The sequence below is a fragment of the Oncorhynchus tshawytscha genome, linkage group LG23, assembly GCF_018296145.1.
Source record: "Oncorhynchus tshawytscha isolate Ot180627B linkage group LG23, Otsh_v2.0, whole genome shotgun sequence".
NCBI lineage: Eukaryota > Metazoa > Chordata > Actinopteri > Salmoniformes > Salmonidae > Oncorhynchus > Oncorhynchus tshawytscha.
Genome location: NC_056451.1, coordinates 4,794,726 through 4,822,474, shown reverse-complemented (window position 1 = coordinate 4,822,474; position 27,749 = coordinate 4,794,726). Strand labels below are relative to the sequence as shown.

Below are 27,749 nucleotides of genomic sequence, written 5' to 3'. Positions count from 1 at the left end.
TCAAAGGGTCAGTGGGGTGCTGTGATAGGCTAATCTAATAGGAAGGGAGGGTCGGCCATGTCTCACAGAGCTCTTAATTGGCTGTGCTCGATTTCTCTACGAAATGTCATCTCATCACCCCCCCCAAACTATTTTGGACTGTGATCGTCAAACAGATACACAGAGCTATTAGTTATTGCATGCGGTGTATATTCATTCTGTGGGAACATGTTCATTACAGCGTTGTCCTTTACATAGACAGATGCACGACAGATGACCCAGTAGGGAGACAGTCATCCTGAATAACCGGAATGTGCTAAGGCCCCGCTATGTTCATACCTTGTTTACTTCCTCACTGTCATAAATCTTCAATTCACCTCAGATGCTGCAGTGCCCTTCCTTGAGTTACTAGATTAGTACATCATTATAAGCTGTGTCATTGTGTGAGTGAGAACCAAACCAGGCCCCAAGCTAGCTGTCTCTGAGCATGCCTGTGTCAGGGAAAGAGAGAAGGGAGACGAGCGGGGGGAGAAAGGAGGGGGCTTACTGGGCTAAAGAACCTAAATCCTCATAAAAAAAAAGAACATGCACTCGGCCCAGGACAAGAGAGAGGTAGAGAGAGAGAGAGAGGAGGGAAAGAAGTTGATTTCCTTTTTCAGCAGAGCCATACATCACAGGGCCTCCCAGCTGCAGTGTCACGGGCTGACAGAATGACATGTGTCATTTATCAAAGGGGCCAGGCCGGGGCCTTGGGAAACGTGCACCACAAAGCCTGAGAGAGTTCATTCCAACGCCCCCCTCTACGTCTCCACTCCGCCCCCGCCGTTCTCTCTCTTTCCTCACCCCTTCGCTCTCCTCGCTTCGCCTGGTGCCAAAAAAGGCCCTGTAATGTTTTCTGTCTTCCCAACACTGCACTACACACACACACACACACACACAGGGGTCCTGCCTGTACTCAGCTGTGGAGTGTGTGTGTCTCACTGTAACTCCTCAGGGGGCTGTTGCTGTTGTTGTTCAAGGCTTAGAGCACTGTTACTAGTGCTAAGCATGGTTTGGCCCTGCCTGCCCCCCTCCCTCCCACATCATTCTTCGCTGTAGTCACTAACATACTAGTAACTACTTATGTTACTTTTGTTTTTTTTTGTCTCTTGTTCTGGTCTACAACATCGTCTCCCAGTATCTCGTTTTGGTATGTGTTTGTTTAGGTCCGTGTGTGTGTGTTTCTGTGCGTCCGTGTGTTTACGTCTGTGTGTGTGTTTGTTGTGTGTCACTCGTTACCTGCTGTTGCCGGAGTTGTTTGACAGAGTGATTATCTCCTACCCAGGCTGTCATCCCCCAGTGAGGTCCTTGGGGTTAGCAGCACTACCAAACGCCTCACCCCTACCCCCCTTCTACCCCCACCGGCCTCCCCAACAGGGTTAGAACACCATCACCAGGCGCCTCCTGAATCAATAAACACACTCACCCTGGTGTGGCAGAGACACGGAGCACCAGACAGGGCTTAGGTGTCTGCTCTCTCTCTCTCTCTCCTATCTTTCTGTTATTTATGCATCTCTCTCTCACTCTGTCTCTCTCTCTGTTGTTTATGTATCTCTTTCTCTGTTATTTATGCATCTCTCTCTCACTCTTTCTCTCTCTCTCTGTTGTTTATGTATCTCTTTCTCTGTTATTTATGCATCTCTCAATCTTTGCATCTCTCTCTCTCTTTCTCTCTCTCTTTCTCTCTTTGCATCTCTCACTCTCTCTCTCTCTTCTCTCTCTCTCTCTCTCTCTTTGCATCTCTCTCTCTCTCTCTCTCTCTTTGCATCTCTCATCTCTCTCTCTCTCTCTCTCTCTCTCTCTCTTTCTCTCTCTCTCTCTCTCTCTCTCTCTCTCTCTTTTGCATCTGTCTCTCTCTCTCTCTTTGCATCTGTCTCTCTCTCTCTCTTTGCATCTGTATCTCTCTCTCTCTCTCTCTCTCTCTTTGCATCTGTATCTCTCTCTCTCTCTTTGCATCTGTATCTCTCTCTCTCTCTCTCTCTCTTTGCATCTGTATCTCTCTCTCTCTCTCTCTCTCTCTCTTTGCATCTGTATCTCTCTCTCTCTCTCTCTCTCTCTTTGCATCTGTATCTCTCTCTCTCTCTCTCATCTCTCTCTCTTGCATCTCTCTCTCTCTCTCTCTCTCTCTCATCTGTATCTCTTTGCATCTGTATCTCTCTCTCTCTCTCTTTGCATCTGTATCTCTCTCTCTCTCTTTCTTTCTCATTTCCTCTATCGTAGAGACAGATTGGGGTGTGTGGGAGGGCCTCTGTCAAAATGCTGCACTATATCACAGCGCTACTTTGGTTCTCTCTGATGCTTTGTTAGTGCAACTTAAGCTATAGCAGATAGTGTTTACAGTAGGGCTAGTACTACATCTGGCCTTGTTGAATCGCAACCCTCTCTTGTGAGTGATGCTATGGAAGTGTATGGCGACAGGAAGCATATGCTAGGCCAGTTATGTGACAAACCCTTTGTGTAAACGGGCGCACATGCCTTTAAACCGGCGACTGTTCCACATCTTCCAAGTTCTCACACTCGTTTGGTGTCATTTTCAGGGCTTTTTGATAGTGGCATTTTCTAATCTGTAAAACCCTCCGAAAAAAACCTGAAAGCCTAGTTTATGATTCATTGACGTGTTTGCTCTCACACCGTGGCAAAGCTTGATAACAACCTCAGTCGTGCACCTTTATGACTTTGCGTAAATGTAACTTGTGTACCTTTTCATTTTTGGGTAGGAAAGGGAAAGCGATTTTGACTGGTGCAGCAGTAGAAGCAGCGACCTGGTGGTAGGTGCATCATATTCTATGGTGCTGGAAGGAGGAGAGGAGAACAACTAAAAAGGCAGTGTGGACATCTCCGTTTAATAATTAAGTTCAGACCCAGAGCAGCATTAGGTGGCTAACAGACAGACTGAGAGAGAGAGGGGGAGGTGGGGGCCAGGCAGCTAGATAGTTAGAACAAGGAAGACATTGGTGGGAGGGGAGAGAAGAAAAGTGAGAGATTCTTTGCTTTTGTCCGTCTGTTAAAAGACGTGCTACATCGGGCGGGGGGATATTCACTGTGGTGTGGCTGTGACGACCCCTCCGACAGGTCAGAGATAGTTCACTCTTGTGATGGGGGAGAAAAAAATCGATAGTTATTTATCGGGATATTATTTTTGACAATATATCGTATCGTTTTGACAATATCACAATATTATTTTTGCACTAGTTGGCTGTACAGTACCTGCACCACTAGTTGGCTGTACAGTACCTGCACCACTAGTTGGCTGTACAGTACCTGCACCACTAGTTGGCTGTACAGTACCTGCACCACTAGTTGGCTGTACAGTACCTGCACCACTAGTTGGCTGTACAGTACCTGCACCACTAGTTGGCTGTACAGTACCTGCACCACTAGTTGGCTGTACAGTACCTGCACCACTAGTTGGCTGTACAGTACCTGCACCACTAGTTGGCTGTACCACCTGCACCACTAGTTGGCTGTACAGTACCTGCACCACTAGTTGGCTGTACAGTACCTGCACCACTAGTTGGCTGTACAGTACCTGCACACTAGTACCTGCACCACTAGTTGGCTGTACAGTACCTGCACCACTAGTTGGCTGTACAGTACCTGCACCACTAGTTGGCTGTACAGTACCTGCACCACTAGTTGGCTGTACAGTACCTGCACCACTAGTTGGCTGTACAGTACCTGCACCACTAGTTGGCTGTACAGTACCTGCACCACTAGTTGGCTGTATAGTACCTGCACCACTAGTTGGCTGTACAGTACCTGCACCACTAGTTGGCTGTACAGTACCTGCACCACTAGTTGGCTGTACAGTACCTGCACCACTAGTTGGCTGTACCCTGCACCACTAGTTGGCTGTACAGTACCTGCACCACTAGTTGGCCGTACAGTACCTGCACCACTAGTTGGCCGTATAGTACCTGCACCACTAGTTGGCCGTATAGTACCTGCACCACTAGTTGGCCGTACAGTACCTGCACCACTAGTTGGCCGTACCCTGCACCACTAGTTGGCTGTACAGTACCTGCACCACTAGTTGGCTGTACAGTACCTGCACCACTAGTTGGCTGTACAGTACCTGCACCACTAGTTGGCTGTACAGTACCTGCACCACTAGTTGGCTGTACAGTACCTGCACCACTAGTTGGCTGTACAGTACCTGCACCACTAGTTGGCTGTACAGTACCTGCACCACTAGTTGGCTGTACAGTACCTGCACCACTAGTTGGCTATACAGTACCTGCACCACTAGTTGGCTGTACAGTACCTGCACCACTAGTTGGCTGTACAGTACCTGCACCACTAGTTGGCTGTACAGTACCTGCACCACTAGTTGGCTGTATAGTACCTGCACCACTAGTTGGCTGTACAGTACCTGCACCACTAGTTGGCTGTACAGTACCTGCACCACTAGTTGGCTGTACAGTACCTGCACCAAATCACCATTATCTTTTTCCTTCATAGCTTGTTCTCCGTCTTTTATTTCCATGACTGTTCAAAACGTTCTCATGGCAGCAGACATTTGTGACCAATATGTTTTGAACATCCAATTGCAATACAATCTAATTATCGAATCGCAATACGTTTTGAACTGTGAGAATCGCAATACATATCATATTGGCACCTAAGTGTCGTGATAATATTGCATCGTGAGGTCCCTGGCAATTCCCAGCCCTAGTTCACCCCCCCAATGCATCTTCAGACCCCCCCCGTGTACACTTCACAACCACTGAGGTAGAGAGGAAGGAGTCCGTGTCTTGTCTTTGGTCTTCCTCATACTGCGGCCATGTTGCCATCTAGAATGTTCCTGGCTTGCAACTCAAAGACTGAGAACCAGAGAGGAAAAAAATAAGAGCGAGAGAGAAGAGAGAAGGACAAGGTTTTGACTAAGTGAGCTCTGCGTCTTTGCAGCGTGACTATGTTAATGGCTGCTTTGCTTCTCTCCCCCTCGCTCTCTTTTTTTATTTAGTCTCTCTCTGTCTCTCTCGCTGCCTCTTTGTCCCTCTCTCTCTCTCTCTCTCCTGCTCTCTGTCTCTCGTCCCCTTGTCTCGGTGGCGGCGGCAGGAACAGCCCTTTTCATTTGTCTTCATAAGCCTAATTTATTTTCCCAGCCAGATGTGAGCTGACAGACATCACTCAGTGGCCCGCCTCCACCGGGGCCCCGCCGTCCCCCACACCCCCCCGCCTTAGTCCCCGCCAGGAGGTCAGGAAAACAGTCACGTCTTCCCTCGGCTCCCCCTCCCCTCCACACCCCTCGCACTCCCCTGGATCCCCCATCAGCATTACAGAAGATGGATGTGTCTTTAAAGCAGAGATTGATTGTGGATATCAGAGTTATGGCGCCATTTATCACGGCCAATATTATTTAGACGAGAGGGATTGAGCGTGGAGGTGTAACTCGGAGCCCTCCTGGGTAGTAAGAGGAGGGGGGGGGGGGGCAATGTGCGAGGAAGTTGAATAGATTAGAGACAAGCACGTGTCTCAGTTGCTCTGCGCCTTGGTGAGCGAGTATGTGTGTGTATGTTCAAGTGTGTTAATGTGTGTGTGTTTATGAGGCTGTATTTCAGCCTGTGTGTACTTGCAATGTGCTCGTTTGTGTCCATCTAGTGTGTGTGTGTGTGTGTGTCTTTCCGGGCTGTTGTTGTCTCCTCCTTTAGATGTGTCTCCATTGATCCCCGGCGATGTGATCCTCCTTCGGAGTCTTTTCTCATCGGACGTTTGATTTATGGCTTCATTAGGATCCGTGTGCTGTCTCCCCCCTTTTCCCTTTGTCTGTTTCCTCTCTCCCAGGTCACTCCTCTATGGAAGAGCCAAACCAAAACCACTCTCTGTGGGGGAGACTGAGAGAAAGAGACTCGTCAACTAAATCAAGCACCTCAACTCTTTTTTTTTTACGGCATTAACTTTACCCCACACCCAAATGTTTTTGGGAGGTGTTTTCCTGTAATACGTAGGCTGGTTTTCTCATGCTTTTTTTTGCCTTGTGCCCTGAAAGTACCTACCCCCCAGCCAGAGTTGCACCCCGGTATACCCCCTCTAAGTCCCTCTCGGGTAAAAGCCTTCATTGTGTGTGTGTCGTCTTTTATGGTTCTTGTCTTCTCTCTGGAAAAAGAGGAGGGATGCACTCCACCCGACATTCAAATGCATGCGGTCATGTGGCCAACAGTGCAGGACAAACGCCACAGGGTGTGAACCTTGGCACTGAAAAGGAAGTGTGCGTGTTTGTTTGCTCTTGTGCATGTGAGTTTGTGTGTGTGTTAGTGTGTCTGTGTTAAACTCCACTTTTTGTGGACAGAACATTGGAAACACTGTTTCCATGAAATAGTGAACCCAGGTGAAAGTTATGATTCCTTATTGATGTCACTTGTTACATCCACTTCAATCAGTGTCGATTTATTTTTTATTTTACCTTTTATTTAACTAGGCAAGTCAGTTAAGAACAAATTCTTATTTTCAATGACGGCCTAGGAACAGTGGGTTAACTGCCTGTTCAGGGGCAGAATGACAGATTTGTACCTCTTCATCTCGGGGTTTTGAACTTGCAACCTTCCGGTTACTAGTCCAACGCTCTAACCACTAGGCTACCCTGCCGCCCCAGGGAAGGTGAGGAGCCAGTCAAAGAAGGACTTTTTAAGCCATGAGACATGGATTGTGTACGTGTGACATTCGGAGGGTGAATGGGCAAGATAATAGATTTAAGTGCCTTTGAACAGGGTATGGTAGTAGGTGCCAGGCGCACCGGTTTGAGTGTATCAAGAACTGCAACGCTGCTGGGTTTTTCACGCTCAACAGTTTCCGGTGTGTATTAAAATGGTCCACCGCCCAAAGGACATCCAGCCAACTTGACACAACTGTGGGAAGCATTGGAGTCAACATGGGCCAGCATCCCTGTGGAACGCTTTCGACACCTTGTAGAGTACACGCCCCGACGAATTGAGGCTGTTCTGAGGGCAAAAAGGGGGTGCAACTCAATATTAGGAAGGTGTTCCTAATGTTTTGTACACTCAGTGTACAGCTCACATTTGAAACATTCCCTTTTCACTCCTCTCCTATAGCCAGTCGCCTGCCATAACTGACCTGCTTTCCTTCACTAAGAAGGGAATCTAAGTGTATTCTTTCTCCTGTTTGGAAATCCGCGCAATTATCAGAAGTCAAGTCATGCAGGCATGTAAAAACAGGCGAGGTAATCACACTTTGTGCGGCTGCTTTTGTGGCCGGCGAGTGATGGAAACGGGTCCAAATACGAGATTAAAAGCTGCCGGTGACTGACGCTGTTAGCCAGATATGCCATAAACTTGACTATCTCCTATTGCGGATTAGCTCAAATTATACCGGGAGGAAGAGGCAGCCGTGGTTCCTGCCTCACCTGTTCGTAGGTGGGCATTTGAGGCACTCTTAAGTTGACAGTGTCTGTCTCTGCTTAGTTCACTGAGACAGGTCGTGTGACAGCAGATGCCCGGCACACTGCTTGAAAAATGTGTGTGTGTGTGTGTGTGTGTGTGTGTGAGTGAGTGAAAGAGAGAGTTATTAAATGACAGAAAGCATGTGTGTTTCAAAGTGATTGTGTGTGATTGGCTGTTTGTTTCTAGATAACTGCCAAGGAGTGACCCGTTTGAACCTCTGTATCTTTCTGCTGGTTATATTGTTAACTTGTGTAAATCTTATATGATGGGCAACAAGGAAATAAATACAGACGGTTGTTATCAAGTTCTCCTGTGAGTCAGTTCTGGTGAAGTCAGTTAGCCATGGCCTGTGTCTGAAATGGCACCCCATTCCCTATGAAGTAGTGCACTATGTAGGGAATATAGTGCCATTTGGGATAAGGCAGGGCTGGAAGAGATGGAGCAGGTGCTGCATTTGCATGAGCAGGGTCCTGTTCATTAGGGCACTCGGCAGACATTGTTTTGCAACAGAAAATGAAAATGAAAGGTAGTCCCTCCCTGTTTCAGTCCGTTTGCTTCCAGTTGATGCCTTTATGAACAAGACCCAGGTGCTGAAGTTTAATATTACAATGCAGTTACAGTGGGAATTCAAACGCTAGGATTTCTCTATTCCCCGTATCCTCCCCTTTCTTTAAAAAACTAACAACTCCACCAAGTTAAGTCATTTCAATTGAGGTCCAGCATATTTACCGAATGATTATAATCTCTGCTTTAAAGAGTTTCTCAGGTACTTTTGTATACTTTTTTGGCTAGTAGTTCTGAAAGTAGTGCTCACGACCCGAAAGTCGACCCCCCAAAAATTGTCTACTATGTCACATACTGTATGTGCAGATATGTGCACCATGTCATTGCTCTCTCTCTCTCTCTCTCTCTCACTCTGTTGTGTGTGCAACTTGCTAGCTGTCACTCAAGGGAGAGGGGCTGAAGCTCATTGGCTGGAACTCAAATTGCTAGGGGGCTGGTCCACGTGGGGGAAAATGTAGGTGAAATGGCCCTGTACATCGTCCCGTAAAGAGTCACTTTCAAACTAGGGATTTCGTGGCTAATTGAGCTAAAACAGTAATTCTGCTCATAGATTATGCAAGTACTGTATGAACTAGAGGCCGAACTATTATGATTTTTCAAAGCCGATACCGATTATTGGAGGACCAAAAAAAGCCGATACTGATTATTGGAGGACCAAAAAAAAAGCTGATACTGATTAATCGGCCGATTTTGTATTTTATTTATATATATATATATATATATATATATATTTGTAATAATGACAATTACAACAATACTGAATTAACACTTTTATTTTACCTTAATAAAATACATAAATAACATCTATTTAGTCTCAAATAAATAATGAAACTTGTTCAATTTGGTTTATATGATGCAAAAACAGTGTTGGAGAAGAAAGTAAAAGTGCAATATGTGCCACGTAAAAAAGCTAACGTTTATAAGTTCCTTGCTCAGAACATGAGAACATATGAAAGCTGGTGGTTCCTTTTAAACATGACTCTTCAATATTCCCAGTTAAGAAGTTTTAGGTTGTAGTTATTATAGGACCTTTGAGTATTGGATGTACTTATAGGCACTATAGTATTGCCAGCCTAATCTCGGGAGTTGATAGGCTTGAAGTCATAAACAGGGCTGTGCTTCAAGCATTGGGAAGAGCCGCTAGCAAACACGGGAAAGTGCTGTTTGAATGAATGCTTACGGGCCTGCTGCTGCCTACCACCACTCAGTCAGACTGCTCTATCAAATATCAAATCGTAGACATAATTTTAACATAATAAACACACAGAAATACGAGCCTTAGGTCATTAATATGGTCAAATCCGGAAAATATAATTTCGAAAACAAAACGTTTATTCTTTCAGTGAAATACAGAACCGTTCCGTATTTTATCGAACGGGTGGCAACCCTAAGTCTAAATATTGCTGTTACATTGCGCAACCTTCGATGTTATGTCATAATTATGTCAAATTAATGATGGTCTTCGTTAGGAAGAAATGGACAGTTCGCAACGAGCCAGGCGGCCCAAACTGCTGCATATACCCTGACTCCGAATGCGCTTTTGTTAAATCCTCACCCGTTTGGCGAAGTAGACTGTGATTCACCGCATTGATTATATGCAACGCAGGACAAGCTAGTTACACTAGTAATATCATCAACCATGTGTAGTGCAATGTAATCGGCCATAATCGGCGTCCAAAATTGCCAATTACCGATTGTTATGAAAACGTGAAATCGCCCCTACTTTAATCGGCCATGCCGATCGGTCAACCTCTGGCATGAACTACACGTTGAGAAATCCAGCCCAAAGCAAGAGGTTTTAAAAAAGATTTACTACTCGCCAAAGTTCTGGAGCATGTCTTTAAGTGTTTGTACTTTCAAGTCAATACACCCAAGTCAGAGAGGGGTTTTCTTATCCAATATCCACTCCTCTGGAATTTTGGAGCTACAACATGCAAATGGAGCCTGTTTTGAACTCCCTACTTCCATCTCCAACGCAGAGCCGGAGTGATTTGCGATGGTGACATGTCCTTTAATGTTATGCAGTAAAAGTTGGAGGGGATTTATCAGCGAGACCCCTGTTTCCCTCGCGCTGAACGCTCTCCTGGGGTCACATGGTGGCAGGTAGTTACAGCCTCACCGTAGTTATTTACCGTCACCACTTTTGATTTATGGCCTGCATCCCCCCCCTCCTACTCCTCTCTCTCTCTCTCTCTCTCTCTCTCTCTCTCTCTCTCTCTCGCTCTCTTACTCCTCTCTCTCTCTCCTACTCATCACACTCCTCTTCGTTTTTCTTTCCCTTCTGTCTTCACTCTCTTCTCTCCTCCTCCCATCCTGTAATAATTGCATTTTGGGACGTACACATGACATGACGTGTTTGGTTCAGTCCAACCCATAGAGGTGAGAGTGAGTTACTCAGTAACAACCTCTTTTGCTCAGGTAGTGCTCAGTGTGACACAGTCACACAGTAGTTTTATGGCTGGGACTGTGGGCTCTTATTGTGTTATCCCCCCTCCCACCTGCACATATGTTTCCCCATGAACGACCGTAGGCCTACATGTCCAACCCTGTCAATATGTTGATGGATTACATCTCTCAAACAGAGACAGGGAGGGAGAGAGTGAGGGGGAGAGAGAGAGAGAGGGAGAGAGGGAGGGAGAGAGAGGGAGGGAGAGGGAGGGAGGGAGAGAGGGAGGGGAGAGAGGGAGGGAGAGAGAGAGGGGAGGGAGGGGAGAGAGAGAGGGAGGGAGGGAGAGAGAGGGAGAGGGAGGGAGGGAGGGAGAGAGAGAGGGGGGAGAGAGAGAGGGAGAGGGAGAGGGAGGGAGGGAGAGAGAGGGGGGAGAGAGGGAGAGAGGGAGAAGAGAGAGAGAGAGAGAGAGAGAGAGAGAGAGAGAGAGAGGGAGAGGAGAGGGAGGGAGAGAGAGAGGGAGAGAGAGAGAGAGAGAGAGGGAGAGAGGGAGGGAGAGGGAGAGGGAGGGAGGGAGAGGGAGGGAGAGAGAGAGGGAGGGAGAGAGAGAGAGAGAGAGAGAGAGAGAGAGAGAGAGAGAGAGAGAGAGAGAGAGAGAGAGAGAGAGAGAGAGAGAGAGAGAGAGGAGGGAGGGGAGAGAGGGAGGGAGAGAGAGAGAGAGGGAGGGAGAGAGAGGGAGAGAGAGAGAGGGAGAGAGAGAGAGAGAGAGAGAGAGGGGGAGAGGGAGGAGGGAGAGAGAGGGGAGGGGAGGGGGAGGGAGAGAGAGGGAGAGGGAGAGAGAGAGAGAGAGAGAGAGAGAGGAGAGAGAGGAGAGAGAGAGGGGAGGGGGATAGAGGGAGGGAGAGAGGAGGGAGGGGAGGGGGGGAGAGGGGAGGGAGAGAGGAGGGAGGGAGGGAGAGAGAGGGAGGGAGAGAGGGAGAGAGGGAGAGGGGGAGAGAGAGAGAGAGAGGGGAGGGAGAGAGAGAGGTGGTGTAGATGTAGTGAAGGACATGGCAGCTTTAACGGCAGCCAAAAAGACTGTGCTGAACACCTGTTCATGTCTCCTTCGCCCCTTCAACTTCCCCATTACCTGTCAATCTATCACACGCAGAACCAGATCAAATATCTGGAACGGGGGGGGATGCAGTGGGAGAGAGGGAGGGATGAGTGAAGTAGGAGGGAGAGAGAAGGGACAGTTTGTACGACTAGTAAAAAAGGCTGAACCTTTTTAGTGAGTAAACTGTGCTTTGGGCAGTTCTCCGTGAAATGTTTATGTTTTTTAAACTTGCTTTGGACTTTTGGTCACCATTTCTCCTCAATCCAGTTGTCTTCTTGTTTTTTTTTCTCAATGTTCTGGGCTGCTCTGTCTGGCCTTTGATTGGCGCCTCTGTGTATTGATGTGAATCTCTGACAGACAAGCGCCTCTGCAGGGAGGCGGGGAATGGGGTGTCGGATTACAGCGACAAGGCTGCTGCCTGCCTCTGTGTTCCTGTGTTTTGGTGTGTGTGTTTGGGTGGAGGAGGGGGGGGGTCTGAGCTCATCAAGGTGCATTAGTGCATGCATGACCAGTTCCACCCCTCCTTTATTATCCTTCTCTCTCTCTCTCTCTCTCTCTCTCTCTCTCTCTCCCCTGCTCTCCCCTTTAGTGTCTGAGCTCTTGTGATTTACGGTAATTATCCATCGTTGGGGTCATCTATCAGGCTCGCCGTTGCTAGGCGATGGAGACAGCTGCGGCTGGCTGGGCCGTTTTCTGGGCCGTGCTGTTGTCTTGTCGAGGTGGTGGGGGGGAGGGGTGCCCAGGTGATGTTGGGCTTGCTGGTTTGTCGGGCTGGGCCTGACACAGAGATTTAAAGTCACAGGTTCCTTTGTGGTGAGAGAGAGGAAGGGGTATTGATGTTGAAAGGGGGCAGGTGGAATTCGAGGGAAGTGTTCAAGGGGAGGGGGACTGGGGCAGCTTAAAAGGCACAGGTGACGTGTGTGCCAGTGTGTGGTGGTGGTGGTGGGAGGGGGGTACATTTTAAAAAGGGATTTATTTGGGCAGATGGACGTTTGGGGCCTTGCGAGAGAGCGGATGTTTTAGGGGCCGTGAAAATTAGGGCGGAGGGAGAGAGAAAGGATTTTATAACTGTCGGCAGGTGTGACTCAGAGCCTTATGGCCGTTCGGGCCTGTGAGTTGTGTTCGCCAATGTTATTTCGATGGCACTCACTATGCTAATAGAAAGGTACGTAGACTGGGTTAACTGTGGCTGGACCGTTGAATTTTTCACAAAGTGGCAACTACATCATGACAGTGTTGTTGTTAGTTTGACACATAGATGCGGTCCCTTTACCGAAACAGCACATACATACACACACAATCCTGCCCTCTCCACCCCTCCCTTTACCCAGAACTAATTACAAGCGGTTAGTGTTCGTCATCGCGTTGTGGGGTGGGAGATTAAGAACACCTCTCTGTTCATTTGTAATCAGTTGTTTGTTAATTAGCTAACCTGTTGTAAGTGGCCTTAAGGGCCGCTGTGTAATTAGCTAAGCTGCTGGAAGCGGCGAGTGTGTGTTGACATTGACCTGAAGCGTCCACTCGACCGTCCCAGCCACTGTCATGTCTGTCCCCCTGTCGTCTGTTGTCATGGTCACCCTGGACAAGGAGGCGGGGCCCCCAATCAATTATTATACCCTCAGCCCATTGTGTTTGGTCAGGGAACACACACACACATAATGCACACACTGCCGGGTAATACACACACACACACACACACACACATCAGCCATGTCCGGGCACAGACACTAACACGCCATACCCCTTGTACCTGTACCCACTACCTCACCAGCCTACTACTTTCCAAGCATTCCTGGAGAAGTACCAACAAACAAAATACAAAACACACACACACACATTCTTTTGAACATTACATTTTCATATAAAAGCATCCCACCTAAAATGAACAGCATCTGTGTTGGAGCGGTTTTTTAACTCACTTCAAAGGCACTTGTTTACTCTCCTGCCTCCTGACATTGTCTCTGGTAATTAAACGGACGTGTTGAAAGTTATGGTTTAATTATACAGGGCTTGTTATGCAAAGGAGACGACGGGGATGAGCTGATATGCCCAATCAAAATAAATACATTCCATATTGTTTTATTGAACCTCTGTGTGCGTGCATCGCTTTAGTTCAGCTACTCAGGTTGGACTGTGTGTGTGTGTGCGTGTGTGTGTGTGTGTGTGTGTGTTTGCATGCACGCCTATACGTGCATGAACCCACATGTTTTGCCCCCTCTCCTAACAAGCTAGTAACATGCTCAGTGTGTGTGTGGGTGAGAATGAAAATGTTATTTTTTTAAAAGCGAGATGAATTGCGATCGATCCCTGCTGGTTCACTCTATTGATCCCACGGCGCGTTCAGCCCAGCTGTGCTACACCAAGTGCATTCACTCAACTCAGCCGCTCAAAACATCCACTCGTTTTTACACCCCCCCCCCCTCTTTACAATCAGACAGGAGAACCAACAAACATGTTGCTAAATAAATGTCTGGTTGTGTGGGTTAGTGTACAAGAATGCATGGTGCAGAAATTAGGTGTGTGTGTCTGTGTGTCTGTGTGTGGTGCTTCCGTTTTATTTATAGAGCCAGGTCTATTAATATCCGACTCAAAGATAATTTCAGAGAAACAAGCCAAGAATACACACACACACACACACACACACCCTACCTCTTGTATCTACACACACATACAGTACATGCACACCTCCCCTTCCTCTCATTCAATATGTCTAAACCTTCACACAGAACAGTGCTACCTGTCTGCCAGGCAGTAGTTTTCTTCTCGATGTCCTCTAGATTTGTCATGTAACAGTTGTTACGGCCCAACACTGTTTCCCATCGAAATCTCACATTTGAATCTCAAGAATAATAATTGTATTTTGTGCTGTATTTTGGCCCGTAGTGATGTCAGGGAATAGGAAAAGAATCCGGAAGACATTCCGCTGACATGACTTCATCGCCTCACTCGTCACCCTTGGCTAACACTTAAGCTAACAAAAATATTAAAGGTTAGAGACCACAGTAACTGTAACTATGCCCTGCGAGTTGTGTGTAGATCAGCTGTCAACCCCACCCCCCCTCCAACTTTGTGGACACACACAATCGATACCCATTCAAAATCCTAATTTCATTAACCCCTAACCTTAGCCCTAACCTTAACCTCAAAACCCTAACTCCTAACCTTTAACCCCTAACCCTAATTCTAACAACAGCTCCCCGCACCTCTCTGATTCAGAGGGGTTTGATTTAAATGCAGGAGACACGTTTCAGTTGAACGCATTCAGTTGTGCAACAGACTAGGTATCCCCTTTACCTAATTCTAACCCAACCCTAAATTCCTGACAAATGGCCTTTTTCCTTGTGGGGACTGGCAAAATGTCACATGTTGGTTTGTTTACTGTCATTGTGGGGACTTCTGATCCCCACAAGTATTGTTAAACATGTCCACACACACACACGCTCCGGCTCTGTCTACAAGAATAGTGTGTGTGTGTGGCCACCGCTCCACTCTGCTCCGGTCGGAGGTTTTCTCAAATGAGTGGAGATAAATCGGTACGGTGAGCTGGAATGGCGCAGCATTTATTTAAGGCTCTGTAGGTGCTTGGCCATATGCTGTATTCTTCCCCTCGGGAGGGGCTGACGTCGGTGAGTTGGACCAGTGTGGGGAGGGAGGGGCTGACGTCGGTGAGTTGGACCAGTGTGGGGAGGGAGGGGCTGACGTCGGTGAGTTGGACCAGTGTGGGGAGGGAGGGGCTGACGTCGGTGAGTTGGACCAGTGTGGGGAGGGAGGGAGGGGCTGACGTCGGTGGTTGGACCAGTGTGGGGAGGGAGGGAGGGGCTGACGTCGGTGAGTTGGGCCAGTGTGGGGAGGGAGGGAGGGGCTGACGTCGGTGGTTGGACCAGTGTGGGGAGGGAGGGAGGGGGCTGATGTCGGTGAGTTGGACCAGTGTGGGGAGGGAGGGAGGGGCTGATGTCGGTGGTTGGACCAGTGTGGGGAGGGAGGGAGGGAGGGAGGGAGGGGCTGACGTCGGTGGTTGGACCAGTGTGGGGAGGGAGGGAGGGGCTGACGTCGGTGGTTGGACCAGTGTGGGGAGGGAGGGAGGGGCTGACGTCGGTGGTTGGACCAGTGTGGGGAGGGAGGGAGGGGTTGACGTCGGTGGTTGGACCAGTGTGGGGAGGGAGAGCAGGGGAGGGAGGATAGGGAAAGGAAAGGAGGAGGAGGAGGTGGAAAGTGGTGGGGGTGGCAGTGAGGGGAATTATTTGAGGACCTATATCACTCACATCTCCAGACTAGATATTAGGACTTAGGAAGACGATGCAAGCTAAACAAATCATGTATTACAGAAATTGATAATTATCCTATATATTTCGATTTCTCTATATTTTACAAATACTTTTTACCTCTTAATTTATGTAAGATGGTCCGTCTGGTGGTGCTAAACCCCAGACACTTACAGTAGGTATCCGTTTTTTTCTTACACATCTATAGTGCATGTAGCCTACTCTATACGGTCCTGTAAACAACCAACTGTATCATGGAGAGTGGGAAGTGGAGGGTGGAGGGTGGCAGGCCCAGATTCCGGTCTGCTGTTGTGTACCTCTGTGCCTACAAAAAGGTGCGATCTAGAACCTAAAAAAAGTTTTTCGGCTGTCCCCAAAGGAGAACACTTTGAGGAACCTTTTTTTGGTTTCAGGAAGAACCCTTTTGAGTCCATGTAGAACCCTATTGGGTTTCACATGGAACCTTTTCCCCAGCGGATTCTACATGTCACCCAGAATAGTTCCACCTGGAACCAAAAAGAGTTATCCTATGGGGACAGCCAAAGAACCCATTTTGGAACCCTTTTTTCTAAAGAGTGTACCGTCCGGTGGCGGAGATGAGGGGAGGGCCTCGGTGGGCAGACCGACACGCAGGCAGGCCACTGCTCTCTCACGTTAGCCGCTCCAGAGGAATCCACAACCCAGCATGCTCTCTGTCTGCTCTCCATCTCTCTGACACGGCGGGCCGGCAGCAGACATTACCATAATTGGGTTTTCTACATGACGGGACAGAATAAATAATAATGTCATTTTATTTACAACCGCCTCCCCTCTTGTCCCGGTCCGAGGAGCTATTCCCCCCCCGCCACGGCGCGTAGGTCAAGCGATGGCTTTTTGATCAGCTCCTGTCCAAAGCCATCAGGGCTGAGAGGACCGTAATGGAGGAGCGGGGTGACAAACAGAATGTAGGGGAAGGAATAAGACTGCCAGTTTCCCATTAGAGCGTGGGCTAAATGGCCCCTGGCCCCCACCTCCCTCCCAGCTCCCCATACCCCCACTAGCCCACTCCAACACCAGCCTAAATCACATGAGTGAAGGGGGCCAGGATTGGACATTAGTGGTGCAAATGACTGCGGTGATTGCACCCCTCTTCCCAAAATCACATCAGATAAATAGAGAAATGTGTGTAAGGAAATAGGAGGGGTGTTGGGGAATGGGGGTTGGATGGCGGAGTAACCGACTGGTCTCGAACCCCGTTCTCTCCCTCCCTCTCTCCCTCCCTCTCTCCCTCCCTCTCTCCCTCCCTCTCGCCCCCTCCCGTTTCATCGCCTTTCTGCTTTTCTTATCTGTTTTGTTTGGGTTTGACTACGGCCAAATGGTGAGGCATCGCCAGCCTGACACAGAGATGAATTCATTTAACAACTAGCAGATTTTGGAAAGACAACAAAAACACAAAATGGAAGGGCCAGACCAAGATGCCAAAGTTTGAGAAGAAATGATATGACGCTGAGCCTACTCTCTGCTAAAGCGCTGATACACATGTGATTCCATTTCAGTTGTTATCATTCCCCAAATCAAATGAAACAGGTGTGTGTGTGTGTGTGTGTGTTACACCTCCAGCCCTAACATTATGTTGAGACAGTACAGAGTGAAAAGGAACACAGTCATCCCAGACCCATTAATCATAACACCATCTAGACCCCCGTGTCTCTCTGTGTAAAGTAAACTAGGGTTTACTTTGTTTGGTATCAGTTAAACAGAAACTAGGGTTTACTTTGTTTGGTATCAGTTAAACAGAAACTAGGGTTTACTTTGTTTGGTATCAGTTAAACAGAAACTAGGGTTTACTTTGTTTGGTTACAGTTAAACAGAAACTAGGGTTTACTTTGTTTGGTAACAGTTAAACAGAAACTAGGGTTTACTTTGTTTGGTATCAGTTAAACAGAAACTAGGGTTTACTTTGTTTGGTAACAGTTAAACAGAAACTAGGGTTTACTTTTTGTTTGAAACTAGTAACAGTTAAACAGAAACTAGGGTTTACTTTGTTTGGTAACAGTTAAACAGAAACTAGGGTTTACTTTGTTTGGTAACAGTTAAACAGAAACTAGGTTTACTTTGTTTGGTAACAGAAACTAGGGTTTACTTTGTTTGGTAACAGTTAAAAAGAAACTAGGGTTTACTTTGTTTGGTAACAGTTAAACAGAAACTAGGGTTTACTTTGTTTGGTAACAGTTAAACAGAAACTAGGGTTTACTTTGTTTGGTAACAGTTAAACAGAAACTAGGGTTTACTTTGTTTGGTAACAGTTAAACAGAAACTAGGGTTTACTTTGTTTGGTAACAGTTAAACAGAAACTAGGGTTTACTTTGTTTGGTAACAGTTAAACAGAAACTAGGGTTTACTTTGTTTGGTAACAGTTAAACAGAAACTAGGGTTTACTTTGTTTGGTAACAGTTAAACAGAAACTAGGGTTTACTTTGTTTGGTAACAGTTAAACAGAAACTAGGGTTTACTTTGTTTGGTAACAGTTAAACCCCTAGGGTTTACTTTGTTTGGTAACAGTTAAAAAGAAACTAGGGTTTACTTTGTTTGGTAACAGTTAAAAAGAAACTAGGGTTTACTTTGTTTGGTAACAGTTAAACAGAAACTAGGGTTTACTTTGTTTGGTAACAGTTAAACAGAAACTAGGGTTTACTTTGTTTGGTAACAGTTAAACAGAAACTAGGGTTTACTTTGTTTGGTAACAGTTAAACAGAAACTAGGGTTTACTTTGTTTGGTATCAGTTAAACAGAAACTAGGGTTTACTTTGTTTGGTATCAGTTAAACAGAAACTAGGGTTTACTTTGTTTGGTATCAGTTAAACAGAAACTAGGGTTTACTTTGTTTGGTATCAGTTAAACAGAAACTAGGGTTTACTTTGTTTGGTTACAGTTAAACAGAAACTAGGGTTTACTTTGTTTGGTATCAGTTAAACACAAACTAGGGTTTACTTTGTTTGGTTACAGTTAAACAGAAACTAGGGTTTACTTTGTTTGGTATCAGTTAAACACAAACTAGGGTTTACTTTGTTTGGTTACAGTTAAACAGAAACTAGGGTTTACTTTGTTTGGTTACAGTTAAACAGAAACTAGGGTTTACTTTGTTTGGTAACAGTTAAACAGAAACTAGGGTTTACTTTGTTTGGTAACAGTTAAAAAGAAACTAGGGTTTACTTTGTTTGGTAACAGTTACTGATAGTGCAGTTTGTTGCACATAATATAGATGGACTGTCCACTAACACCTTTTTTTCAAAAACAATGTAGATCTTCTGTGGTGTTGCTAACGTTTAGTATGTGTGCGTGTGTGGTGCCCAGAAATGGCTTGGCGTTTAATGTGTGTGTGTGTTGCGGTGACATGGCGTGGCTTGATCCCGGACGTTTGTGACAGCACAGGACTCGGGACACATCCTGGCCGCGCCACCACCTGTCCCTTTGACGGCGAGGCGTCCTGGAGCAGAAGTGACAGGCGCCTTTACGGCCGTGCAGATGGCCCCGCTCACAGCCATCACCCGCTCAGCAAGCTAAACCACCGGGGACAGCACGCCAAACCCCTCGCCTTCGCTCCCGTCTCCCCTCATATGTGTGTCTAGGTCTAGGACACTTTGAGTCGTTGTGTTCGATCGGGTTTCATGAATGGCTGAACGGATATGGCTGTCCTATTTCCGTTTAGTTGTTTTTTTAGGGAGGGGGAGGAGTTGTCGTCTGATTGCGATTTAATCACAGAGTCAAAAGATATAGATTTTATGTTTCGCAATTCTCTACCTAGGCCTAATTTTTTAGATGGGTTTCATCATAAGATCCCATATTTATGGTTTCTGAAGCCTTCCACTTTCCCAACCTGTGATTTTACAGATGTTTTAAGCCGTTCTTTTGTCTGCAGGCTTTGATTTCCCTCTCTTTGTTGTTTCCATGACAACACGAGGGGATAAGCATTGATTGACAGTTATCGTCAAAGGGTTTCCTTCACGTCCTGTCGTTCACCATTCCCTGCCCCTCCCCCTCCCTGCCTTCGGCCTGTACTTCGCCATTCACTCACAGATATTGTTCCTCCGTTCCATTCCCCCCTTTCCTTCCGTAGATTTGCGGGGCTGCCAAAATGCCGTTTTTTAGCACCGATGTTGTGGACATAGTTCTTCACATGGGTTCACTGGATCTGATCAGAGGCTAGTGATGACTGAATCGCCTGTTTTACTGTATGATTTCATCGTCCTCTTTCTTTTCAAGCGCAGGTTGGCCGTTGGTGAGGGGAAGGCTGCCATAATACCGGGGAAACGTCTTACAGTTAGAGTTTGCACAGTAGATAGCTAATGCTAATCTGCTGTGTTAGGGATTTTCAGAGTTTTAGGAACTGTCTCAGCTTCTGTCTGTCAGTGGGATTGAAACACAGCCAGGCTCTCCTGTGCTGCGCTCGCTTCCCTCCAAATCCTGTCAGGAATCAAGAGAATGAGCAGAATACAGTATGTGGCTCGTTTTGGAGAGAAGGGCATATCAGTCATAGACAGAAAATACAAACCTATAGACAACGGTAGGTCCTTTATGTTCGAAAGCTACCGTGTTAAAACGTACATGTATGAGAACATGCGAATGGCACACACCAATGCAGGCACACACACAAACACGCACGTGCACACACACGCACGCACACACTTCCGTATGCAGCTGCTCGCCTTTTTTCCCCTCCCGTCTCCTCTCAGGCAGCAGTAAATGGTGCCAGTGTACATATATCAGGTATTATGTCCACTTAGATTATGATATGACAGGTTAGCGTGCTGTTTGAAGCTGACAGCACATCTGTTTCATCACGAGAGACTGATGCTGGCATCTAGGACACACATCTCACCACGGAGGAAGGAGATAAAGGGAGAACTGAGGGGGCCGTCTTTCCTGTCTCCCCTCCCTTGCTCCGTCTCTCCCTCTCTCCACCTCTTCTTTACTCTGCCCCCACCTCTCCCTGGCTTTAATGCTCACCAGCTCTCTCCTGCCTCTCCTAAATTCTATTTTCTCGCAGACACACTCACAATATTTCCCATATTCTTTCCCTCGCTTTCTCTCCCTTGTTCTCTCTCTCTCCCTTGCTCTCTCTCTCTCCCTCTCTCTCCCTTGCTCTCTCTCTCTCCCTCTCTCTCCCTTGCTCTCTCTCTTTCCCTTGCTCGCTCTCTCTCTCTTTCTCTTTCTCTCTCCCTTGCTCTCTCTCTTTCTCTCTCCCTTGCTCTCTCTCTCTCTTTCCCTTGCGCTCTCTCTCTCTCTTTCCCTTTCTCTCTCCCTTGCTCTCTCTCTTTCTCTCTCCCTTGCTCTCTCTCTCTCTTTCCCTTGCGCTCTCTCTCTCTCTTTCCCTTTCCTTGCGCTCTCTCTCTCTCTCCCTTGCTCTCTCTCTCTCTCTCTCTCTCTCTCTCTCTCTCTCTCTCTCTCTCTCTCTCTCTCTCTCTCTCTCTCTCTCTCTCTCTCTCTCTCTCTCTCTCTCTCTCTCTCTCTCTCTCTCTCTCTCTCCCTCTCGTACCTGTTACATTATGCTGTCTATCCTGTACGTTCTTTAGTTTCATCCCGTGTTTTTGATGCTAAGTTGTTTACACACGGTATGTGTCGAGGAAAAGAATACAGAACACAATGTATAGTATGACTCATATCCACTTCCACCTCTCAATAAGCTGTCTAACATAACAGAGACAGTCAAGGAGTGTCACTCCCCTATTTGACATTGTAGAGATGACTTGACAGTACTGTCTGGTATTTAATATCATTTTATTTATTAACTCCGCGAGAGTGGCCTTTGGCACATGAGTGTGGGTGAAGGAGATGCTGCAACATCCCAGAATGATTGTTTTGTCTCCCTCCCTCCTGATCGGTTGCGTAAGCTCACCACGTGAATGACTAAATAAAGTGAAGTTCACTGTGTGTGTGTGTGGGGGGGAGATAGAGATAAGGCATGGGGGAGAAGGAAAGGAGGAGAGTCAAGCAGCTGGCTAACAAGGCCAAGCAGTTAGCGATATCCTAGGGAACAGCAGGCATGGGCAATGAAATAGGGAGTTAAGAAAGACTCACTGACACTCAAAGACATACACGTGAGCACACACACACACACACACACAGATAAAAGCCGATATTTCCTGCCACAGACTATTCATCACTATGTTTTGTCAGTGGTCCTGTTAGTGAATTGTAAGTCTTTTATTTCACTTTGCTGACCTCCTTTTTCCCTTTTCTCTATCGCTCTCTCTTCCAGCTTACTCACCAGAGGACGAGTTTAAGGCTGGAGCAGTCGACGAGGAACACCTGCAGGATGACGGGCTGTCACTGAACGGGGAGGACACTGCGTACCTTTGCAATGAGGAAGAGGATGGAGGCCAGCCGCCCAGCTACCGGGCCTCTCCACTCAGTAACGGCACCAACCCAGACGCTGGCTACGGCTCCCCGCTCAGCGATGCCAGTGACCGGCTCACAGACTACAAGAGCACCTCCTCCAGGGATGGCCATGAGAGGGAGGAAGCCCCCCTCCCCTCTGGACCGAACAATGGCCTCTCACTGAGGGACAGCCTGGCTCAGATGAAAGCTGTCTATGCAAACCTGATCTCAGATGCCTCCTGGTCCAGCATTGCCATGGACATCATGAAAGCTACGCCTGCTACTGCTGGCGCCATCCCCACCGCCACCAGCCCCACCACTACCACCACACACAACAACAACCACAGTGAGAACAGCAATGCTAGCAGCCACCACCACAATGGGAGAAGAAGTACTGCCACCGCCAACCACCAAACAAGCAGTGGCAGTGGCAGCTCTAACGGCACCGTGGCTACCTCCATCAGTAGCAACAGTGGCACCAGCAGTGGCGGTGGCGGTGCTAGTAACGGTGGGGCTGTGGCCTATGACTGGCACCAGGCAGCCTTGGCTAAAACCTTCCAGCATACCCCTTACCAGCTGCTGCCTGAGCCCAGCCTGTTCAGCACGGTGCAGCTCTACCGCCAGAACAACAAGCTCTACGGCTCAGTCTTCACTGGCGCCAGCAAGTTCCGCTGCAAAGACTGCAGCGGTGCCTACGACACGCTGGTGGGGCTCACGGTCCACATGAACGAGTCGGGCCACTACCGTGACGACAACAAGGACAAGGAGGAAGAGCGGGGCAAGCGCTGGTCCAAGCCCCGCAAGCGCTCCCTGATGGAGATGGAGGGCAAAGAGGACGCTCAGAAGGTGCTCAAGTGCATGTACTGCGGCCACTCCTTCGAGTCTCTGCAGGACCTGAGCGTCCACATGATCAAGACCAAGCATTACCAGAAAGTGCCCCTCAAAGAACCAATGCCAGCCCTGGCCACTAAACTGATGCCCTCTGCCAAAAAAAGAGCCCTCCAGGACGCCCTGGTATCCCCATGCTCCCCAGACTCTGTCCATGGTAGCGGTGGCCACATGCCCCAAGGGGACGTTGGGAAAGACCCCAAGTCCACGACAAACCCCTATGTCACACCCAACAACCGCTACGGCTATCAGAACGGTGCCAGCTACACTTGGCAGTTTGAGGCTCGCAAGGCCCAGATCCTGAAGTGTATGGAGTGCGGGAGCTCCCACGATACACTGCAGCAGCTGACTGCCCACATGATGGTCACAGGCCACTTCCTCAAGGTCACCAACTCCGCCTCAAAAAAGGGCAAGCAGCTAGTGTTTGACTCAGTGGTGGAGGAGAAGATCCAATCCATCCCTCTGCCACCCACCACCACCAGGCTTCCCGTCCCCAGCGTCAAATCTCAGCCTGTCTCCCCTGCACTCTCCTGCGGCTCTGACGAAAAGAGAGAACCGGAAGACGAGAGGATGGAGGCAAGTGAACCCAGGGAGAAAAAGATCAAAGAGGAAAAGGAAGAGCCAGGTGAGAAGACTGAGGTGAACGCTGGGTTGTATAAGTATCTGACAGAGGAGGACCTGGAGGAGGCTCCTAAAGGAGGTTTGGACATCCTCAAGTCCCTGGAGAACACTGTGTCCAGTGCCATCAGCAAGGCCCAGACGGGCACGCCCCAGTGGGGTGGTGGCTACCCCAGCATCCACGCTGCTTACCAACTCCAGGGCCACATGAAACATGCAGCACTGCACTCCTCGGTCCAGAGTGTACAGATCCAGCCGGTGTTCAACAGCGGGCTCCGTGGCCTGGTGAACCAGGACTCAGGCTCAGTGGGCCACTCCCCCAGGAGCCCCGCATCTCCGCCCTCTCTCAGGAGCAATGTTACTGCCATGGAAGAGCTGGTGGAGAAGGTCACAAGGAAAGCTGTTGCTGCTGCTGTGAAGAAAGAGAAAGAGGAGAAGATGGTCAGCTTCGACCGCCACAGGCATTCATCCTCCATCAAGTCGCCGTCTCCTGTACTGAAAGAGCAGAGGGACCACCAATCAGGGCCCAATGACCTCACTGTCGGGAAGCCCCTCGTGAGGAACAGCAGCCCTGGAAATGTAGAGTCGGAGCTGGTCTGCAAAAAGGAGCCCAAAGAGAGCCTGGTAGACAACCACCACAGCCATTCAAAGAACGGCCCAGATACTCGCCAGTCACCCATCACCAACGGCACCAACAGCTTGGGCATCATCACCGATCACTCACCAGAGAGGCCTTTCATCAACCCCCTCAGCGCACTTCAGTCAATCATGAACAACCACCTGGGCAAGGCATCCAAGCCCGTCAGCCCCGCGGGCGACCCGCTGGCCATGCTCTACAAGATCAGCAACAGCGTGATGGAGAAACCGGCCTTCAACCAGACTCAAGCCAAGCAAGCCGAGCCCATCAACCGCTACTATCAGTACGAGAACAACGACCAGCCTATGGACCTGAGGAAGTCCAAAAACAGCAACAGCAACAACAACAACAGCAACAGCAACAGCAGCACTGTCATCAACAGTAACAGCAGCATAAATGGTAACAAACCCATAATGTCAAGCCTGTCTCTGTCTGACATTTCTTCTCCTCTGAGAGAGAATGCTTTGATGGACATCTCAGACATGGTGAAGAACCTTACAGGCAGGCTGACACCCAAGTCCTCCGCCCCGTCATCCATCTCCGAGAAGTCTGATGCAGACGGCAGTGCGTTCGAGGATGCTCTGGAGGACCTCTCCCCGGTCCAGAAGAGGAAAGGGCGGCAGTCCAACTGGAACCCCCAGCACCTCCTCATCCTCCAGGCTCAGTTCTGCTCTAGCCTGCGGGAGACCCCGGAGGGCCGCTACGCCATGACGGACCTCGGCCCCCAAGAGCGGGTTCACATCTGCAAGTTCACAGGCCTCTCCATGACCACCATCTCTCACTGGCTGGCCAACGTCAAGTACCAGCTCCGGCGGACTGGCGGGACCAAGTTCCTGAAGAACATGGACTCCTGCCAGCCTGTGTTCCTCTGCGGTGACTGTGCCTCGCAGTTCAGGACTGCGTCCGCCTACATCGGCCACCTGGAGTCTCACCTGGGCTTCAGCTTGAAGGACCTGTCCAAGCTGTCCAATGAGCACCTACGGGAGCAGCAGGCTGCCTCCAAGGTGATCACAGACAAAATGACTTTTGGCAGCACCCTGGCATCACTGACCTCACCAGACGACGACACTGGCTCAGTTTACCAGTGCAGGCTTTGCAATCGGACATTCGTCAGCAAGCACGCAGTCAAACTGCACCTCAGCAAGACCCATGGCAAGTCACCAGAAGATCACCTGGTGTTCGTCACTGCTCTTGAGAAACTGGAGAAGTAGTAGAGAGGTCTGGAGCTGAGGGAAGAGACAGATAAACAGACAGAAAGACGGCTGTGTAACTGACCAGAATTTCATTGCACTAAGATAACATTGTTCACAGTTACTGCACTGGGCCGAACTGAGCCGCCAGAAATCAGTCTTATTTTTTGTTGTGATACTGCCTGACTGGACCATGTCTTATTTGATTTTTTTTTTGGCAAGCTTTTTTTAACACTTATTTTGTAATGTATTTATATGCTATTTGTCTGCTCTGTGCATGTATTTTAGTGAACCAAGGTTAAATACAAGTTGTTTTTTTATCTTTTCATGACAACAAAAAAACTACTACTGTTTCAATGGTGACTAAAGTGGCGACCAGAAAATGAATTAGGGGGAAAAGAAAACTGTACAATACTTGATATGAAGAAGTTGAAAATTCATTGTTCACACCAAAAGAATGGAAGAACCCCTTGAAAGACTGACGTAGCACCTTATAGACGTTTTAACATTTTATTTGTAAAGAGAACATGTTTTAAGATATTCTGCATTTTGTCCAAAATCTGTTTTAATTTGAAAGATAAATTATTTTCTTCTCTCGGTTCTTGTCACACTGCAACATCTTTGCTAAAGAATGGCCTGCTCAGAAATCTGTCAGTGTATTACAAAACGAAACAGATCATGTAAACATTCAGAGTAATTGAAATGCTGCTTCTGGTTACATATCAGTCAGTGAAAATGAATGGCCGTACAGTATGCAAGTTTGCTCAAATAAACTTTTTTTTGAATGTGAAGTATCACTTATAGTAATTTTCCAATTGTTTGTTACAAGCTCCTTTAAACAAAAAAAATTGCCGCTTTGAATTCAACCATAAAAAGAACAGTCCTTTACATGTAAATGACTCACAGTGAAATGTCATACTCCATAAGACATATCTTGCCATTTGCAATAGCTCAACATTATTTGTACTTAAAAGGTGTGTGCATTCTTTAACTTTTATATCGTCATTTTATATATAAAAATAAAAAGTTAAAAAAAAATGTGTATATAGATATATACTGTAGATTCACAAAAATGTCATTTTTTAAGAAATAAGAATTTAGCTTCTTTGGCTTGGTTTACAGAAATGATTTGAATTATACTTGCATCCAATTTGATGCATGATATGGTGTGAAAATGAATTAAGCGATGCACAATGACTATACATTTCAATGTTTTATCGATGATATTGTAAAAAAAAAAAAATATTTCTAGCACCGATTAGTTTGTTTTCATTTAGTTTTTTTTTCTCAATTGTAAAATAAATCTCAACGCAGTTCTTGTTAACAGTCATGGATTTGTGATTGTGTGTTTGTTTTGCATGGAAGTACATAGACACAGTGAAAAGACTGGGGCTCACTTCGATAATTCTCTGTGGTTACTGTTTTCTGGTGAAGAAATACTAACTAAATACTGTAACTAAATACTCACCTTGCACAACATTTCTGTGTTTTACAAGGTTATATAAGATGCAACATTATATTATAACATATGACATAAAATGATATATTACGTGTAAGGTACACACAAAAGAACATTAGCTTTCCCTTCTTCATTGATACACATAAAGATGTAAAAAAAGATAAAAGTCTATAAAGAAAACCTAGTGTCATGCCACAGACCAATGACTGCGAATCATCATATAATGATGAGGGTGATGATAAGCTGTAAGGGGGTTTATTGTGCTGTGAGCCCCATGCTAGGCTTGTGACTGGCCTTTGGAGTGTCTGCACTGAAAGAATCAGTGTTGTCTTCATGATGGGAATGAATGTGCTTGTGCCTGTCTTCCTGGAAACGAGTCCGATGGGTGTCTGTTCCATTTGATCCAGACTGCTGATGGTCGACACTGCGCAACTCAATAAATAACACAATTAAGATGTCACGCAATGAGTATTTTGGACTGAAACAATACTATTATATGAGTTTTATCTTGATAATGTCACACAGCCAACTTTTACAAGAGTTAAGACAATAGATCCGGGACAGAAAGATGAATCCTAGTATTAACCCACTGGGCACACACTGGTTGAATCGACGTTGTCTCCATGTCATTTCAATGAAACGCGCCCAGTGGGAGGTGACCTTTGTTTGACCTTTGCTGTAGTTTAACAGTCTCACATAAGGATACGTTCCTGAGCAGCTGTAGAGAAATGGCACCATCAACAATTTGATCTCTCATCTCTCCCTCAGGTCTCAGATTTCCGACTGGGTACTAACTAGACTTTGTATCAGCAGAGGAGCACAACAGTGTAATGACTTGCAGTCCTCATTCTCAAAACGTGTTGTATTGGCAGAG

General features: G+C 47.3%; 1 protein-coding gene across 2 annotated transcripts in view; it reads left to right on the top strand.

The window, feature by feature from the left end:
• Positions 1-26,746, top strand: part of LOC112223126 (teashirt homolog 1) — a 40,984-nt gene extending 14,238 nt beyond the window's left edge. For both annotated transcript variants that reach the window (XM_024386102.2, XM_024386101.2), the window contains exon 3: positions 21,965-26,746. In XM_024386102.2, coding sequence (XP_024241870.1) covers positions 21,965-25,437 — 3,473 coding nt within the window. In that variant the 3' untranslated portion in view covers positions 25,438-26,746. The remainder of the gene's footprint in view (positions 1-21,964) is intronic.
• The last annotated feature ends 1,003 nt before the right edge of the window (positions 26,747-27,749 follow it).